The sequence below is a fragment of the Haplochromis burtoni genome, unplaced genomic scaffold (assembly GCF_018398535.1).
Source record: "Haplochromis burtoni strain Fernald_Lab_line unplaced genomic scaffold, NCSU_Asbu1 Contig_162, whole genome shotgun sequence".
Taxonomy (NCBI): domain Eukaryota; kingdom Metazoa; phylum Chordata; class Actinopteri; order Cichliformes; family Cichlidae; genus Haplochromis; species Haplochromis burtoni.
This window is the reverse complement of record NW_024582523.1, coordinates 25,709-46,707: the sequence shown is the minus strand read 5'-3', so window position 1 is coordinate 46,707 and position 20,999 is coordinate 25,709. Positions and strand designations below refer to the sequence as shown.

Here is a 20,999-nt window from a genome sequence, read left to right as displayed (position 1 = left end):
GAACACGCAAGCTGATTCTTTACAAGCAAATGGTTGTAAACTACGGCCCAAAACACAGGGGAGAAGATTAAGAGTTAAGCTAACCTATAATAGCTTAATGTGTTTTCAGCAGTCGTTTAAAACAAATCAGAGATCTCACAGGCCATACCAAAGTTTGGATGCTATAGCTTCAAAAACATGATTGCCTCTGGGACATTTTGAAGACCCTGGTTAGAAGACCAGAGAAGCCGGCTGCAGTGATGACGTCTCAGAATCTCTGCTTTATAAGCGAGGGCTTGTCCGTGTGGAGATTTATTTGTTAATAATTGGATTTTAAAGTAAATTCCGAAGGGAGAAGTGAGTTATACGGTGGATGAAAATTAAGTGTTTACTAAAGGTCTATGCATCTTTGCTTCTATCTTTACACCACATCATATGCTTTAAGGCGGGTGGAAAGCGTTTTACTTGTGAACACATGACCAGCCGCTGTGTGATGAGACAAAAACACTTCTACAAACATAAAACAGGCTGATCACTGTTGAACTACAGCCTGCTTGGCATCTAATGCTCAGATGAGTATTTCAGATGACAAACCATAATCTTCCCTGATTGCATTGCTGTGGGACATAGTTTCTCTGTTTCAGATTTTTCTTCAGCACACAGTATACACAAACCAAGCAGCTGATTAAAAGACTTGGCTGCTTTTGTGTAATTTTGTGGTGTTGGTGCTTGGTCAAGATGTGTATTGTGCAAGCTTAAACAACTAAAAGAGACAAGATCCATAAAACCGTGTGCCACCAAACATCCCTGTTTGCAAGAATTAGAAGATTAAAAGAAAAAGAAGTGCTACAATCCATCCAAACTGATACCTGATATTTTTAACTTGGCAGTAACTGATCATTGTGACTGCTGTGGAAGTCCATCAAATCAAACTGCACTGAAAACCCTGCACAGTCTAATCCACTCAGTGCTCTGCATGTCAGGTTGACTGGTGTCCCTGTGTTGCATGTTTTATAGTTGCCGGTTCATGTTTTGTGGCATTGCTCAGAATAATTAGGTTATGGCAGTGAGAGTTATTGTGCAAAACAGGCTTCTGTTACAATCCTGGCAGACAATTTTGTGGCTGGTATGACTGTGAGACTGAGCGAACATCTGTTTGTTGCATGAGATCAAATTAAGGGACTAATCAAGGCATAATGCACACCAGTTGTTTAGAAGGCCATTTCAAAGCGGTGTCACTAATCACATCCTCTCCGTCCGCTTAGCGCACTCGCATAATGTCTCTGTGAAATGAAGGAAGACTGGACCACGATGATAAAAGGAGTGTGAGGCCTGAAAGGGCTGTCAAACGCCAGGGCAAGTTTCAGGTGCCTCGTAGCACTAATCACAGGCTACCTGCTGAACAGCTGTTTTCTATGGATGAAAAGAAAACGACGCAGGGAATGAAAAGAGAGATCAGAGAGATGAAAAATGAAGGCAAAAGAGCGAGAGGTAAAAGGAAAATGAGAACGAAAAATGGAGCATTGAGACCACAGCACAAAAATGTATGGCCCATCACACCATAATTTGCAGGTTTAGAAGTAATTTGCACTGTCTTATATAACGAGTTACAATATAAACCCATTAGTTGGGTTAGACAACGCTTAAATATCTGTGTGACTGAACATCTTCTGTTTGAATTAGATATAAATTGCTTGATCAGTAAAAAAAAAAAAAAAAAAGATTGCTCAGTGTTAAACTAACTTAAAGAATTTGATTTAATATCATATTCAAAAGAAGACGCACTCCTCAGCTCTTTGCTGTGAGTTCAACGATGGGGCGATCGTGGCTCAAGAGTTCGCCTTGTAATCGGAAGGTTGCCGGTTCGAGCCCCGGCTTGGACAGTCTCGGTCGTTGTGTCCTTGGGCAAGACATCACCAGTCGATGTGTGTGTGGATGACTGGATATGTAAAGCGCTTTGGGGTCCTTAGGGACTAGTAAAGCGCTATATAAATACAGGCCATTTACCATTTACCAAACAGGGGGAACAAAAAGGGCCAAATATAAGACAGCCTTTAATTTTACTGGATAACCTGCAGACCCCGAAGGATTTATGAATTCACACCCAACATCTGTGCCTCATGCAGCTGGAATTTATTTCTGTAAGAGAGATTTGTTGATTTTAATATTGCATGTGCTGATCGCTGATTTTAATCCCGTCTGGAGCACATATGCTTGTGTTTCTTTCCCCTCTATACACCAGCAATAATTACAGTCCTGAATATCTGCTTCTTTTCCTAACACAGGGCTTAAAGACACAGGGTGTGGTATGTGGTAAACACTGTAAAAGGTACTGTGCAATTTAATTTCAATAACATATAACCTGTGATTTATTGTTACTATTAGAAATGACACCAGGTCATAATGTTCTCTGTTTAAAAAAAAAAAAAGAGCTGCAGTCACAGCTTGACAACTTTTACCTTGCGTTCCTATTCCAGTATCTGACTCCAGAAAAGGGGTTGCGATCTATAAGTCAAAGTCATTTTTTAAAAAGGACATAACTGGAAAAACAAGCTGCTGGCACCCCAGGAGGACACGGAAGGTCGAGAGATCATTAAGCATGCGTTTCCACAAACCTCTGGAATGCTAATGAGTATCTAAAGACAGCACAATTCATTCTGCATTAGCCAACCCGTGGTACACTTAGGACTGTAATGTGCTAATGTTGTCACAAGTGCATTATCTTTCCACTCTGAAGAGGTTATGTGTTAATGCTAGCAGACAGCCATGAGGTTAAGTGTGGCCAGAGGCCCCTTAGAGAAGTGCCAAGAGAGAGCTGGTGGCCCCATGAGCTCTGGGCGAACAGAGCTCTCTTAGCCCCTCTCCACAACACAGTTAGCCATTGTGCCAGGCTGAAAAAGCGCATTAGCTGCTGAGAAAAGGGCTTTCCCCTCTGAAACCCTCTTGGACAACAAGCAAAAGCCCTGCTTGATAATTCAATCACTTTCTGAGCGGTGCGGGGCAGACCTGCACAACCTCTCGCCACCTTTCCTTGCCACTCTCCTTTTCTTCCCTCTCTCGTCTCCTCTATTAGGTAACTGTCCTATATTTTACAGATGCCGTCATTCCTACCGCTTATGAAAGGACAATAGAGGAATGATGCCTGTGAGAGAGAGAGTCGTTGACATTTGAATGTATGCAGCAGTGTGAATTATGGCTGTGCGCTATGCGTTTTGCAAAAAGGGCATAAGAAGATAGAGATATATGTGTGCGCATGTGTGGAAAGGGTGGGGAGGAGAGATAAAAGGAAAGAGAAGGGGGTCATTGAAAGAGTAGGTTGAGGGAAAGGATAGAAGAATAGAGAGAAAAAGGAGGGAGGGGAAAAAAGAGGGACTTCTTATCTCTTTACCCTTGTCTTGACTTCCTTCAGGGGCCTTTGAAGAGAGTAGAAATAAAGATCCTTGCACTAAAGCATCACAGAGAGATTTAGATTATGCCAGTGTTTACCCAACTGAGTGCTGCATGGCTGCTGGCGACAGCCTGCTGGTTTTGAAGTTGTTATGGCCCTACTACAGCTACTCAAAATATAACACTCGTGCTGCAGAGGAGGGGGGTTCTCCCTGCTTGTGTCACTGTATGCGTATGTCGATCTGCATGCATGAGTGCATGAATGCGGCAACTGGAGCGAATGTTTATGAGAGATAGCATGTGTCCTTGTATCCTAACACTGTATGCAATCCATGTGTGTGTTTGTCTGTGTGTGCAGCACTGGGAAAATGGAGCCATCCATCGGATTACTGGTAGACAGCTCTTTGAAAAGAAGGGCCTGTATTTGCATAAGCAACCGTGGAAGAGAAAAACCTGTAGAAAGAAAGACAGAATAAGAGAGCAAGCAAAAGAAAAAGGAAGGAGAGAGGACAAGAAAATAAAAAGAAGGGGGGGAGCTTGGGGAGTGGACCGCACTTGCCAAGCTACTCGGGGATAAATCCTGTGGTTAGGATCAAGTATTGTGGGCAGGGATTTGGCCCCAAGTCCCCTCAAAGCAAATGGAAAATAACAGCCTGCGAGTAAATAGGTGGCATGGTAATGATAGCTCTGTCAAGTCCTAAGGTGGAGAAAAGGAGGGTGGGAAGAAAGGGGGATAGGAGTAAAAATGTGGTGAATGAAGAGGAGGGTGGAGTGCAGGTATGAAGAAAGAAAAGGGAGTGCAGAAAGGTGTAATGGAAGGAGGGGAGAGAAATGTTGAAGAGGGGTTTGAAAGACGACGAGCAGGAGCCAGAAAAAAAAAAAAAGGAAGGGGGGGGAGCGAGGAAGGACGAACACATGGAAAGGCAAGCGCACTAACAGCGAGGGTGATGGGTTTCCTAGTGGGCACCCGTTGGCTAAACTTGCAGGTGTTCTGGTGCACGATGGTTGCACAAGACAAGGTTGCTGCCAAAACCAGAGTATGTGTGCCTGTGGCTCTTACTCCTAGCACACGTGCAAGCTAGCAACACTCTGATTTCCTGCCTTTCATATTTTTCCTTTTTAGACAAAAATAAAACAAAACAAACTCCACTTGCTCCTTTTTGCCCTTTATTTCCCTCCTAAAATGGGCACTCTTTTGTTGCACTCCTGTCCTTGCAATCCTAATGAACAAAGCCCAGAAGCTCATTTTGATACACAATAAGGAGGCCACTCTCATTCTAACACACGATCATATACAGAAACATCAGTAGTAGATTGTGGCAGCTGCCAATAAAAGCCATTGATATTTTTGATCTTGTGCATGCTCTTGATACTAGGATAGGCCTATAACGCCTCATTGAACCTATATTTAGATGCCATTTATCACTAATTTATCATACGTTACAAGGTAGCACAAAGTTTGTTATACATTAAATGTGTTGTTACTCAACAAAAGCAAAGTGAAAATGGCTTTTTTTCTTTTTTAAAAAAAAAGTAATATTAATAACCCATAAAGCCCGCTGAATTAGTCTAACTACTCCCAAAGTACCTTCAGAGACTATTGCTTCTTTGAAAACTTAAGAATAGGATAGTCCTTGTGCTCATTTTTCAACCTCCAAGTGTTGAGCAGTTAATTAACAAGGTCATTAAGCTGGGGTGAACAAGTGCTTTGCTGACATGCTGGATGTGTTTTACACACCATGTTTAATAAGCCCGCGTCTCCACCGTCAGAGTATTGGCATCCCTCAAATGACTTTCCAATAATGACAAGCAGCTCTCCAGAGGTACTGCTTCTATGTAAGAGTCTTTGTGTGTGTCTATCCGAAGGAGCTAAATAGCTGGCACCTGGTAACCTGATAGAAAAGGTGATTCTCACTGTCATTACACTTATCCCTTCCACACAAGCTATGTGTGTGTGAAAGTGTGTGCTTGTGTGCGTTTGTGTTTGCCACCCATGGAGTGCACTGACACGGCCCTCTGATTCCTGCAGACCACCATCGCAGAGAGGAACCACCTGTCTGTCCCAGAAACCAACACACACAGCCCAGTATTACCATATCCATATTTGCTCGTGGTTTGTACATTCCGCAACGGGCTGCTTAATGGGATGACACACACACACACATATAACCTTCCTTGAGGTCTGAAAATATCCTTTAGTATTTCTCCTACTGGCCCCAAAGTACATTCATAAATGCCATTTCACCCTCTAATAAGTCAAACGAGATGGTGCTGGTGCGGGTTAGCCATCCTAGGAAACGCTCCTGTACCAAGCAATTACTGTGGCTGCTGAAACAAGAGAGCTCTGTGGGGAAAAGCCAATTAGTCCATCGCGGCAGCAGGTAGGAAGCTGGCTCCATTCATTATGATCACTCATAACACTGCGCTAATGTAATAGTACAGTGTTAGTGAGCTTGGTGACAGACAGCAGAAGGATTAAATGATAATGACGGGATCGATAGTTGCAGGTGTTAATGCCGGATACTTCCATATTCATACAGGCCTGCAGTGAGAGGAATTTAATCAAAAACACTAATGAGAGGTGTGCTGTATGTGCCTATGTTTGAGCGTGCATGTAATGAGCACATACTGTTCAATACAGCAACGTGCAAGTTCGTGGTTGCGCGACTGGGATCAATCCATAGTCATAATATTCCGTTAACTAATAAAGCTGCAGGCTATAAATGTATTATCAATATCTGAAACTGATCTGCTCCAGTGCGTAACCTAACCTGATGATTTTCAGATAATGTGATGTGAAGATGTAACCCAGGAGGCAGGATCTGAAGACAGAGGGAGAGAGAGATGAGCTGTAAGCTGAGATTAACCCTCCTGCTGTGCTTGGTCCAAATAATTGGCCTGTTGTGGTTTACTAAAAAAAAAAACAAAACCCCACAACAGACCAGAGCTGACTGGCAGAGTTAGCCTCCCCTTTCTCAGTGATGTCCGACTCTGAGGAAGGGGAGGCGGAGGAGTGTGAAGAGAGGGAGGAAAGCAGAAAGAAAAGACAGAATTTTTTTTTTTAAGCGAAAGCTTTTGATTGTAAATGATTTCTGCTTTAAACCATATGCCAAGTCCTGGATTCATGACTGTTTATTCACCATTATTCATTTCAAGAATTTCTAATGACGGTCTTTTACATCAGCGATTAGAGTGCAATTGAACAAAAAGAAAAATGCAGGTGTTTCTGGACCAAAAACACATTAAGGATGCAAACAGGTGGTAGCAATCAGCTTCTCGTCACACTGTGTTCTTCTACAAATATTGACTCATAAATACTTTGGGAAACAAAACATTGCAGAGTGATATTAATCAGCTGCTTATCCAGTGAGTTTCTCAGAAAGACTAACTGCAGGATCTTTCGACTACAGCTGACGACGACAATCCTTGCTCTTCTGCAAGGATTACCATCTACTTCATTTGCTCCAGTTTGTAGATAGAGTGGCAGAACATTTCCAAAAAGGTCTTCAGAGCAGAGCTAGAACTGCCGCCAGCCTGCTGTTCATAAATGTTGCAATTGGTCTAGACCACCAGTAGGGCTCCTCTTTGGAGAGTTAACTGAATGACATGTCTTGGTTAGGAAACAAGATGAGAAAGGAGGCCGGGGCTAGCCGGTTCAGTCAGTCCATTTCAATACCAAGCGCAGAAAATAAGCATGCTTTCTTTCAGCATTCAATATTACCACAATGTCGCAAACGTTAATAATTCATTTTGTGTGTTTGATTTAAATCAAGGGCCAATCCGACCCTATGTGTGGAAAATAATGCACGAGGATTCAAATATTAATGTTATAAAATATGCAAATTATTTGCCACAAAGGTGATAAGAACAGCAGCTAAGCATTTGCACTAATAAAAAAAATCCCTGCACCCCAAAGTCATGTCTGCGGACGATCTAGAAACAAGCTAATCATCAGATATGATTTTCATTCTGTTTACAGCTGTCGTTCATTCCCAGCTGCGAACATAATGAAGCTATAAAACATAACTGAGCTCTGTGTTAACAACTACAAAGCTTGACCTTGAAAATTTTAACAAGGTCAAAGCTATTCATCTGGCCAGCTGTAAGCAACTTTCCAGTTAAAAGGGGGGAAAAGCACATTATTTGCTCAAACATGTATGAGTGCAAACATACATGCGTGTAATTATTAGCATTTAGGTGAAGAGTTTCTAAATCCCTCCTCTCCTCCTGCATTCAAGCTCCAAATACTCTCTCCGTCTTCCTCAGCAGCCCCTCTTCTTTCCTCAGTGCTCAGTACTGAATGGGAGCTTAGCTGGTGTGTGTGTGTTTGTTGATGTTTATGTGTGCTACGCGAGTGTGTGCGTGGGTGAGGAAGGAAGGAAAGGAAAAAGAAAGAAAAAGAGCAAGGGGGAGAGCAATGATCTGCCAGAGAGCTAGATGAGGAGGAGGGAAGAGAAAAAGGGGGTGAAGGTGGTGTGCGAGTGTATGGAAGGAGGTGCGCGTTTCTGCTGCTCCGTGCGTGAGCATGTGTGAATTATGCCTGCAGTTATCTACATGCGAGGCAGAGCACGAGTGAGAGAAAGTGAGCCAGCATGAAGGGCAAAGATTGTGTTTATGTTGTCCGTGTGTGCATGTGCGAATGTGTACTCATGCACGTCAGGAAACTGTGGTGTCCCTGGCTCTCCAGTGTTTACTGACAGGAAATGTTTGTCCAGGCAAAACGGAAGAAATCTTGCCGCCCCACATGGCAAACACTGGGACAAGGGATACACACGTGGACGTGCATAGACGCACATGCAGGAATGTACACACGCACGCACGCTTGCAAAGAGCGTTTAAAAAATAAAGAAAAAGAAAAAAAAGAGGAATCTGACGAGCGCTCCAGTTTATGTGGTGAGGTGTGGTATCTGGTATTGGGGAAGTGGGAGTGACTGGGCTGGGCACGGCCTGTTCTTTACTTCCCTCCACCCTGACTGCCAACACAAGCTCCAGCAGATAGAAAGTCAATAGGCTGACCCCCTCTGAACCTGTGCGAGTGAGCACAGGGTTTGACAGCTTTGTCCACACTAATGCACACAAACTGACCGACTTCATTGCTTCAGTTATTGTTTCTGTTGCTCCCTCTACGTTAGCACATTAAGAGATTGTCCAAGCGCATTACTGTTCTGTACACAGTGGTGGTGGTCCATTTACCATACATATCTATTACCTTTGTAATTCCACCAACCTATAATCATCTATAATTCACAATATTGTGATCTGTAGTTACAAGTTACTTTGCAGATCAAGTATACAAACTGTACAGAGTGCATAAATCTGACTTTCTTAAGATAAGTGATAAATCTGTCAAACCACTGCAGTCATTTCAACCTTTACTGGAGATTAGCATAACTGAAGAACAACAACACTGTGAGACTCTGAAAGCTGCCAGCTCTCTCTGTACTTTGTTTTATTTCAGCGTATTTGTCTTAGACTGAAGGTTGAAATACTTCAGTATGCTCTGAGAAAATTCTTTGGATGACCTTTGAAAAATGTGATGTATTCTTAAAGATTAAATGACACAATGGCTGCCCAATGATATATGGTGACTGATTCTAGCATTTTTCAATCTTCATTTTCAGTCTTCTTTCACATTGTATTGAAAGTTCAGTCACAGCTAACCTTTGCGTTCCAATTTTTACCCCAAAAAAACCAAACAATTTCTTCCTGCAGTTATACGCCAGCATCTTTGGCTAGAGGCTATCCTATCTGTCACAGGGTGAGAGATGGGATAAACCCTGGACCCGTCTATCAGAGGGCATTCACACCTATTGCCAAATTAGAACTAGCTTTCAATATAATATAACAGCAGATTTGAATGGAGAACCTTCATCCTATCAGTGCCAATCACAGCACCACCATAATGTGGTGAAACTAAGGAGAAACCTCTGAATGCCAGAAAAGCCTGCACGCACATATGGACACATGCACAAATATCTTATCCTAACTGACACCCACAAACCGCTAACTAACCCACCAACACTGTTCCCCCTGACTGAGCCTGACTGAGTCCAAATACTGAATCCAAAGCTGTGGAAAAAACAGCTATAACATAACATAACTAGTTTGGAGAAGAAAAAAAAAAGGATGAAGATTTTACAATCTTCAACATTAGAAGTTCTATTTCCCATCACTGTTCACAATTAACCATATTTCCCATTCCATTTTCTGAATTAATAAACCACTAACACTTTAATTTACTTCTGAACAAGTACTTTTTCCACCAAGTCCAACTTTAATAAGCAACACTGCCAGTTCGCTCTGAAGCTTTTGATGGATTGAATAAAGAAGTTATAAGAAGAACGCTGTCTGCGGCAGTATTTCCGAGATTTACTTTCGGAACACTTGCCAAATGTGTGTTCCCCAAATGAACAATGCTCCTTTCTGGCTGTCCTGCCTCATTTCCTTGTGATCTATGTTGACGTTGCAATGCGTGTGTGTGGGTTTGTAAATTAAGGACAGCGCTGGAGGCGACATGGGCATGTGGGTGTGTGTGTGTGTCTGTTTACCAACACACACTTACACACACACACACACACACCTTTCAAACAAGAATGATCTAAACAGGACGAGATGAAAGTGTTTTACCAGCATACGAGTATGTACGCAAATACACACAGCAGGCGAGCTGTACCGGAAACTGTGAGCCACAGCAGCGCAGAGAAACCAGGACACACGCACAAAGGAAAGTAAATCTCCATACCTCCTGTCACTCAAAACCTGCACAACAGCCAGAGCATCAAACACTTCCACATGCAAAACGCGAACCAACGCAGAGAAAACTGAAAAGTTGCTCAAACTCTACTCACTGGCTGGTGAGGGGGTGCTGTATCCACTGAGAGGCAGTCCCGGCAGGGCTGGAGGCGACAGGCTCCCCAACATGTGGGGGAAGAAGTAGGAGTAGGTGGGCACGGGGAAGCCGTTGAGGTGGGGGCCCGGCACCGGGTTGCCCTTCCCAGCCATGATGGCTCAGTCCACCTACAAGTCACGAAAAGACCTCACTGGGGTAAAGAAAAAACCCTCACTGAGAGGCAACAGCGCCACAGTCAGGAGTCAGTATGGATTCCTGTAAGGATTTAATCCCCCATAAGGATGCTGGGTAAGAAGATATTCCAACAGGCAAAGTTTGCAAAAAAAAGAAAAAAAGAAAATATCTCCTTAAGGTTCACAAGGTTGCCCTGAAAATGGCCGCAAAATCCTATTGGGTTTAGCGAATGTATGTGGGTGAGTGTGTCTGTGTGTGTGTTAAGGGCTGAGTTACTAAGGACACAAAAGATAAAAAAAGAAAAATGGGGCCGAAGTATAAAGGAGGAATGTGGAGCGTTCTATCCTTCCTTTCTCTGGGATTGTGAAACGGTCTTATTTGCAAGAGGCGTTGGGAAGTAACGCGGCCATTCCTTATCTCGAAGATGAAGGCAGAGAAAGACAGGAGGCAAGTTGAGTCAAGAAGAGGTGCACTTTGATGGCAACAGTCAGGAGCGGCAATGGCGGTGATGGGGGTGCTAGTGGTTGTGATGCTTTCACGGGGACGTCATTCCACTCTTCAACTGCAGAGCGCTCCTAGGAAAAGTGCAGATCACATGATGCCAGGAGAAAGCTCTTCTCCCTGAATGGGCCCCCTGTTCGCAGTTGCAGAGCCTCTGTCTAAGAAAAAAAAAAAAAAAGAAAAAGAGAGAGAGAGAGAAAAGGAGATCATTTAGTGCTTCAGTGGCAAGGTAAAGAGATCGCTTCCCTTTGTACTTAAGTGTTTGAGCAAAACAGTGCTTTTCTTTTGACACTAATTAATGGTAATGTCTCATCTGAAACGTTACAAAAACACCCCATCCGCCTTAATTATCTAATGGAGTGTTAAAATTGCGATGCGAGCAGTGGGTGTGTGATGTCTCCTCTCAGCTTTGTGCGCTCACACACTCGCTCATTAACAGTGACAGAGTACAAATACTGTGGGAGGCGAGCCAAAACATAAATGAAGAGAGCGCCGCAAAAGAAAACTTTGCTAATTACACCAGTTGCAGAAGCCAGAGGTGAGACCCAAGGCGGCATTTCTGGGAACCGCTCGAGACTCCTGCTGCAGAGTTCGCTTCCAAATTATGAGCGAGACGTGAACAAACAGACCTGTAATCACCACGGAAAGCATGAGCAGGCAAGAGCGCGCTGACATCTACACACCCGGAGAACAATTATCATAGAATGGTACATTAGCATCACAATATACACAGGGATATGAGAAAAGCCATTTATCCCAAACAGCTCATCATAAAATGAGCAAACTTTTTTTGTTTTGTTTTTTTAGACCATAATGACCTTTTTATGAGTCAGTGGATGTGATGCAGAGCAGTAAAACAACTCGAACCACACAGATGCCTCACAGAAAGAAAAGATGCATGTGGAATGTGTCTTTGCACGAAGCAGGAATGTAGCACTCTAGCATGAATTACACCGCGACATCATGGATGAACTCCTGTAAAGAGAGAAGGGTTAAGTCAGACGTGTTCGTGTGCCTGTTTCCACTTGTGTGGTGTACAGAAAGCGCTGGGATATATGACAGGAGAGGCATGCACAGATGTACAGATTAATAACTAATTTAGGAAAGGGGGGGGGGACGACGACGACGACATAATGAGGTGAAAAAATAGACCATATAACTTTGGTATAGATAGAACAACTCTGATGTTACTTGTCGTGTTCCCCCACTGTCTGTATCATCATCATCATACTACATTTGATCGTAGTGCCATTTAGATGGCGATTGATTCAATTATTTAAATAAAAGTGCTGTTTCTTCTTCTGTGTATTTGTATACAACATAGTTGGTTTGTGAACATGAACAGTTACACAAACGTTTTAAACACTCACCAGGGGGTTTAAGTTTTAAGAATTGGAAAGTTTTTATTTCCTGACTTGCCTTTCGCCATTTTACACCATTAACTAAGGGTGAAATAGGGTCACAACAGATGGCAGCGACACAGGGATCTTCACAGACATTTGTACGTTACTACCAAAAACCTATGATTGACATAAAAGGCCAAATTTCCATCTTCATTTCTATGTTTTCAATTAAGAGCCCCTATTGGAAACATTAATGTGAGGCTAAAGTATCTGAGCTACAGCAAAATGTTAAAACTCGTACCTTTTCCTCTTTTAGTGACCACTAATAATTGTTTAGCTAATAAATGAATAATTGTTACTAGTTTCACTGTAAATGGTAAAAATGAAACTGACATAAATCTGACATGAGTATAGGCAACGTGGTGATGGAGTAGTTCTTTTCTCTTAACATATTTAGTCACATGATTCTTTGATTTTTACAAACATCTGTGAGTTTATTCACTACAGACTACATGGCCTTGGACTTCCTTTAAGCTGCCTTATTTTCATATGCTTATTGCCAAAGTGCTATGCAGTCATTCTGTCACAATGAGCTGGTGTGTATGGTGGTCAGGAGATGAGCACATGAGAGCCTGAAAGCCTTTACAGCCCATGGGAGCTAGGTATAGTTTTATTTGCTTTTAAAGCCCCTGTTGACCTAAAAAAAATAGTTAAGAGTCACATAGTAACAATCTCCATCAGGATATTGCATCTGGTTCAGACTACAACACAACAATACGCATTACGAAACACTGGCTTGATACATTCTGCATTGAACCTTGCTGCAATCGCGTAAAATGCAACAGCATTGCTGAAAGTGCACACTGAAGTGATGCAATGCCATATATTTTTTTAAATCTAATAAACTAAGGAGGCCACAAACGTTGAACCGATACTTTAAATGAGGAACTGCAACTCACCGGGACAATGGGAGACCCATAGACTGGAAATGGGCCACTTCATTCACCATTATCATTACACTGCCTCATATGGGTGCCATAAAAAGTCATACTAAATGATAAGCAGGACCTCATGTTACTGTTCACCTGCACCGACTTTGTTGTGCATTTCCTTTTTGCTGATGTTACAGTAAATAAACATGGCTGCAGAATGACTGGCTTTGGTTACATTTCGTCAGGGATAATAACAGCGTAGGCTGAGCTAAAGGCAGCCAAAGCTTCTGCTCACTTGTGTTTTGATTCATAGTTAGGTTGGACTGTTTAGAGAATGTAAACTGCCAACAACAGAAAGCATCCTACTCTCAAAATTGGGAATAAAGTTCAGGTCAGGAAACTACAAAACAGCCAGCTCATATGTGACATATCTAACCATACAAGTCACACAATACATACAACCAGTGAATTTTGTTGTCTTTGTTACTTAACAACCCCTAATAACAATAATCTAAATCCCCGTATTTGCTAATCCCAAAAACAATTTACATGTTGCGCTGTTTGTGAGCATCGGAGCGTTTCCTGAACGAAGCCCACATGTCTGATGCTGAGAGCTAAAGAAAAGCATTTTCTGATGCATGTAAACAAAGACTGATTGTCTCAGCTGAAGCGTTTCAAAGGCATTATACAATCAGTCATTTTTCCACTCATCCGTGCATACTTGCAAGCGTCAACAGTTGGAGGCAGAATGTAGCTGACTACCTGGGTAATCCCCTCTGCCAGGACAGAACAATCACAGGGAAAAGAGATCAAACACACACACACACACCACTACATGAGGAACTGAGACTCACCTGAAAACCTGTCTAATCTGCTGTGAGAGGTGCACATACCACAGTCAGGTAAAGCTGTCGACATACATATCACAACTCTCGCAAACAGCTGTGAGCTCTGTGTTTGCAGTGGCTAGCATGTTAAATAACACACACTTCATCTTAAAACATCTGAATACGAGCATATATTCTCTCCACTTCACCCAATCTGATCTCCTCCATCCCTCTGTCAGGCAGCTCTTGCATCTCTGTGGCAGGTGGGTTAGGCAGTGATTTATGTGCATGATATGCCTAACACAGAGAGGTCATCGATATGATGAAGATAGAACGGGAACAGTCGTGTGTCTAATGCTGTACAGTTTCTGCTCTTTTATTGTGTATTTGCTCAAGATCTCAGACTGAAACCGAATTTTTCTGTATGGCACATAAAAAATTAACTCACCCATCTGCTACATTAATACAGCAGAAATGTGGACAGATGTGGAATAAAAACAGTTATGGACAGAGTGCAAAAGTCTAACATCAAACAGTAATGCAATAGCAAAGCCAAGACAAATCCACAGAGACCGTGGGCCTAGAGCTCAGCCCATTAATGTACATCTTCTTAAAGATTTTCTAAGATTTCCTCGCCCATATCTGCCAAACTCATTTTAAAATGCTCAAACGCACACAGGCAAGATCTAGCATGGAGGCCAGCTCCAGGGGGAATGTACAGTATGTGATCACTTACAGTAGAAGGAAAAATAAACAAACATTCTGGGTCACTTGGTCTTAACTATGTTTGGCATGTAGCAGGCAGAGGGAAGAAAGGGTTAGAGGTCATGAGAGAATGTAATTGGATGTGTTGGAAAACACTGAATTAATCAGAAAAGCCAGCAAATGGCAGCACGAGGTCCGGGCGGACAGCGAACACAGAGACGCAACCAAGGGAGATGGTCAATGCGAATACATGACGTATAGTGAGATTCTGTTGAGTGGATAAACATAGATGTGTTCAAGTTCAAGGAGTTCAGAGTTAGAGCGTAAAACAGACACCGTTTTTTTGTTTCCTTTCTTTTTTTACCCCAAGACTTAGCACATGGACACAGCAAAGATACCAGTGAGTTTAGTGAAGATAGCCACATGTTATGATAATGCCACACAAAGCATAATTATAAAGGATCAACCCATCTTAGAACAAACCTGTGATTACCGTAAGTGCTCTTTTAACTAAATTCTAAACGTATGCAGTGCATTGTGGGGATTTTACCAGTCATAGAAAGAACAGGTTACAAAAGCAAATACTCTACAGCCATAAACACTGCATCAGCTCAATTACTCGCAACAACACCTGCTACCTTCTGAACACTTTGCTGCATGCATGTCAGTGAAATGCGGCTGATTTGTTGCACGTGCAGACAGAAATACTGCTACATATATGCTTTTACATTTGTAACCGCCTTTAGGTACTTCCCCTACAGCACCGCACTTCATTGTTTAACAGTGAAGGCCTAAACAAAAAATGTGTATGGCTTTGCAGTGGCACATGTAACGGAAGTCACTCAAGCACAATGCAGTAAAATTTTCATGAGGATAGCAGCGTGGGTGGATATGCACGTCAGGTGTGAGTGCAAACAAGCATGTGTGAAGATATGACTGTGTACATATTATACTTTTTCAAATGTCACTTACTTGCTGTCATATAAAACACCATTACTGTAGATAATGCTCATATTAAACTAAAGTTTCAACTAATGAGGTCATCGACAGCAATTCCTGTGAATCCAAAGCACAGGCAGTTTTTCTATTCCAAGCTCTGTATGAAGTTAAGAGGAAAAATATCAGACACATAGCTCTAGCTGTGTACACAGCAGCCCCTCCAGTTTCCTTTTTAAACCTTCTGTTTGTGAGGAGCAGCCAATCAGGAGAAAGCTGGCTTAAAAGGGAGAGGAGCTGTAAGAGCTTGTTTCAGACAGTGAAGACTACATACAGGGGTGTACAAGAAAAAACACATGCTTATGTAATATATCAACAAGTGCGTGGGTATAAGGGAGCGGTGTGTGTGCTCATGTGTACAGCCTGTGTGGCATGTGATTATTGAGGTTTGTCTGAGTGCTAAATCCCATTTGCACATCTTTGTGCCCCGGGGGAGTTTCTACAGTACACTGCATTTACTGTATATGACCAGCTCAGATGGGAGGGGTTTTGCATAAAGAGCAGACTGCGTGTTTGGTGAGGTCCAGTGAAAGGGGTGGGTGCTGGCTGATTATGATGTAAACAGAAACAGGTTCCACGTGGAATCACTCTCAAGTCTATTCTGGCAAAATAAACTCAGATAGAACATTTTAAAAGACCCTGCATTAACACACTTACATTATTAATGAAGGCTGCTCATTTACTGTGTATCTTAAGAACATTCTCTTTTTTTTTCTCTGACCACACTAAGAAGTCTGTGATTGTTCCCAGTGTAAACATAATCTGGGAAGACTGCTGCCTCTAATCACCCTACTTCTAATTCTAAAGCACTTTAAAATGTCTAATAAAAAGGCTTCAATGGGACAAAAGTGTAATGAGACATGCTCTGTTTCCATTTACCTATTACTCTAATAACCTGTTATAACAATAGAATACCCTGTTCTCAAAGCGCAGGCTAAATCGTGCTTCCTGGAAGTACAATAGGATACAGAGCTTTTAACTATCAGGTTACTCTCACGCAGAACCAGCACCCAGTTTTGGATCAAGACACATGAACCCGCTCAACTCTCTACTATTAAGATTAGGCTTAAAACATAGTTAGGGCTCAATCAGGTGACCCTGAGCCATACTGATCCTTAGTTAAGCTGTTATAGCGCTGGGCTTTTGGGTGGACTTCCCACTGGGGAGCTGTAATCGTGCATTAATATACCTCTACTGCACATCGTGAATTTTGTGTCTCTTCTTCTCTCCCATGCGGTACCTGTTTCCTAAGCTCTGGAGCTGTAAGTTTCTGATCTGCAAGTTATTTGTTGTTTCTAGCTTCTAGTTTTTCTCACAGTGCTCTCACCTCGTCCAAGGAAGGTGGCAAGGAAGCTGACGCGTTTTGATACTATATAAATAATAAAAGAATTTAATTCAAACAGAAAATGCTAAATGAGTGGCCCTTTCATCCAAAATCCCCCCAAAAAACCTGTGATGCATTATCTGAAGTGCTGTCGTCAGTAATTCATGTTTTCTGGCCAAACCACCACACAGAAGAGTACTGCTACTTTTATATACAGTAGCTGAAAGGGTAAATGATTACATCCACCTCGCTGCTCCTTCCACCTGCATAGTTTTGAGACGGTCAGAATCGCAGCTCGCTGATGCATTGTGGGAGAGTGAGCAGGAGGTGGGAGCTACTTCTCGATGATGATGGTCAGAAGGTGTGGCGCGAGAAAGCTAAAGGGTGCTAAGTGCACTTCTAAAGGTGGTGAGAATCCTCAGCTGTTTTGACCGAGGCTCCCTGTGGGGTGAATCCACTTGTCAGTGGAGCAGGCTGCGTGACATTTCTGCCTCACCTCAGAAAGGTCAGCCTTTAATTATCTCAAATGCCAGCAAGCACTGCACCTGCAAAAAAAAAACAAAAAATAAAACCCAGAGACGAGCTGAGCGCTTGTCAGGTTAAGACGGTGGCCTGTTTTCTTCACGCAAAATGAGCGCGGCTGTGGCTGTCCGTGCAGAACTGGACCATCTGCCCACCTGCGTGTATGCATGCAGACTCACAGCCAAAGCTCGCATACGCACAGACAAACCCTGACAGATGCAGACACACACACACATTCTCTAACTGTGTCAACCAAAGTCACTAAAACCTACAACTAAAGTTGCTTGCCAAGCTACCCTTTAAATAAGATGAAGCGGGTTGAATCCCTGGAACAGCGGCAACTTCCGGGAACACTGATTTAAAAATAGGCTGCTGACAGTATGTGTAGACAGATTACGGAGCTACAGATAGAAGAGTAACATGGGCCAGTGCTTCTGCTACATATGGGTAGGCCATGTGACGTAAACTCGCATCACATTCTGTTAATCGATACGAAAACTAGGCATGAGTCAGAGGAGAAGTGAGCGTCTGAAGATTAGAAAGCTGAAATATATGCAGTTGCTGTCAAAACTAAAACTGCAGGCATATTTATCAGCAGATGACTCGACTGTTTGCATTTGAGTGACTCACTGTAGTTTCAACTTTGTTGATATTTGCAGGGGCTATGGTAACAGAAAGCTCCCATACCTGCATAAACACCGTCCTGTACGCTTCAAACTCAAACCTCACACACACAAAAACCAACATCGCTGCCCAGAAAATCCCACTTGAGCTCAAAGGAGGTCGGAGAGACAAAGGGCCATAGATCATCCGTGTGGACGGCGTGTGGCGAGCTCCTTGTGTCCAGGTTTTTCCGCCATTTTTCTCTCGTTCTAAGAAAACATGGAGGGTTGGTCCCTATTGTTTACACAGCTGGCTCCATGGAAAGGATTGCCTAATATGAAATATGAAGAGTGGAGAGGTGAGCGAAGGAGAGTTGGGAAGAAAACAGGGAAGGGAGCCAAGCGAGAGGGGTGTGGCGGTGGTGATGGTGGGGGTAACACACCATCGAAGAGAGCAAGAAGGACGGCTAAAGGCGCTCTGAAGTGGGAGACACAGGAAGTGAGTAAATTTAGACAGAGAGGGAGAAGAACTGGAAGAGGAAGTGAAAAATGGAAGGAAGAACACAATATGGCAATTGCGCATCTGAGAGGAGAAGACACCATGTGAACAACTAAATGAGGAGAGAAGAAAGAGCAAACAGAACATGGAGCAGAAAGCCCTGAGGTTTCCTCGTGGTGAGGGAGTCATGCCTCCTGCGGTCTGGGGTCTGCAGTGCATGTTATTCTTTCCCAACAGTCGCACACTGCTTCCATCCATTCAGTCATGCCTCACAAACCATGTGGTAACTGTCCTGCCGATCCCTTCTTCTAAGCTCTGTCACTTGCATCTTTTATCTGACAAAACGTGCGCTCTTTGAAGGACACGTGGACGCACAAATAACTACACTATTTTAAAACCGTGCCACACACAGATATAGTGTGTTTTATTTTTTTATTTTTTTAAGATAAGTGCAGTGCTTTCATAAATTTCCGTGAATAGCCTTTCCGGGAATTTGGATTAAACTGGCCGGATCCTATTCAGAGTATAAGTGAGTCATGCCATTTGTATAGTCAGAATCATTTTCAGAGCAGAGTGCATTTTTCTGCTGCATGGTAACAACACAAAATGCTGTTTTGGAAAGGGGAAAGCAGCAGAGCTCAAATCTATGTGTAAGCAAGTACATTAGCGTGTATGTGACAATGAGAGCAAGAGAGTGTAGTGGCTTCCTTTGCCTAGTTTCAAACCTGTTCCAGGTAGTGGAAGAGGCTTCACACAAATTAAGTCTATATTTCTGAGAAGAAGAAGAACAGTCAACACCCACCACCCGCTGACATACACACGTGTCTATAGTATATCTACAGTCGAAACACTTCAAAGACACGTGCACCGTCGCCAAGGCATCCGCATCACTGTGCTGCCTCAAGAGGATGTTTCAATCCACTGTGCTGGTACTTTTTTGTCTCCGTCACCTTAGTGTACCTATCCAGGATATCGGGCTAACAATGTTATGTGAAACACTCCAGCACATTTCAACACAGAACATCCAATGACACGAGAGCAAATGACGCACTAAAGCACAGGGCCCCTTCCTGTTTATACTGCTTGCTTGCCCACTGGAGGATCAAACAAGATCTGTTCCTCCGAGCGGGTGTGCCCCCTTTAACAGTCTGTTGCTCCTGCAGCAGCTTCACAGACAATACCAGGATTAATAGGTAGATATTTTATTTAAAAAAAATAATAAAAAATTCTGGTCTGTTGAGGTGTAAAAAATAATCAGCATTTTAAGTATAGTAGAAGTAAAAATGACTCTGACCAAATTAACACTTTCCTATCCCAATGTGCAAATGTGTGACTTTAAACGCACTCATGCATGACCACAATTCTGCACAGGAGTGTCTGAGTGTGTGTTTCTGTGTGCTGCAGTCACTATTGTGAAAGTGTGCGATTAGTTGATATCAAGTAGTGTGCATATACAAGGTGAGTGTGTGTGTGTGTCCACGTGCATGCATGGCAAAAAGCCAGTTTGACTCACCAAACTAAGTGTCCTGTATTTCCACCAGGCTTGTTGAGTCTTGTTTACAGACAGCTTTTTTCAATTACTTGAATGATCCCCCATAGTGTTTAGAACTGTGTGTGTGTGTGTGGGTATAGTCATTTATTTTTCACACTTGTAGTAAAACAGTAAAAAAGGCCATAGTGCAGGCCACTGATAACAGATCAGACTTTATACCACATCAGCAAACCCAGAGTTTTAGGTCAAGGTCAGATATCTGCATCTAGTTTACTTGTTCACGCTGCTGCTGCTCATCATTAGCTCACATAAATAAAGGTATTTTTCATGAATAATTTATAAGAAAGTCACATAAAAACATGCAGCGGCTACACTTCTATTATTCTTGTTGCCAAACAATAACCACACTCAGATAAATATGATTCAAATGTGCTGATTTTGAACCGATTCATGAGTCTCAAGTTGAGCCAAACAGGACTGGAATGCTTCAGATCTTGACCGACAACCAGTTACTTATGAGTTCTGAGCGTTTCCCTAAAGTTAACAGTAGTACGTCGATAAAAACTCGTTTTCATTGTTTTGACTGCACTGACAATAAGTTGTTATCAGATTGAGCGCAGTTTCCTTCACTCCACCCATTTTTCCTGTTATCTGTTCTACCCACAACCCCAGCCCTCCCCGACATTACCACACTCACCTGGTGAAACAGAGAGCAGAGGAGAAGAGGTGACCACCAAGCATGACTCACAATGATAGCCAGTTTGGGGGGAAAAAACCCCAAAAATCAGTTTCCATGAAAACCGAAATGTGGACAAGTGCTGTCACAGGAGAACTTGCAAGTGTGGCGTGGTTTGATTGCACACTGG

General features: G+C 42.7%; 1 protein-coding gene across 1 annotated transcript in view; it reads right to left on the bottom strand.

The window, feature by feature from the left end:
- raraa (retinoic acid receptor, alpha a) overlaps positions 1-20,999 on the bottom strand; it is a 101,855-nt gene that overhangs the window by 67,024 nt on the left and 13,832 nt on the right. Inside the window, exon 2 of the mRNA XM_005932789.3 lies at positions 10,215-11,049. Within this exon, the coding sequence (XP_005932851.1) occupies positions 10,215-10,368 (154 nt within the window). The 5' untranslated portion in view covers positions 10,369-11,049. The remainder of the gene's footprint in view (positions 1-10,214; positions 11,050-20,999) is intronic.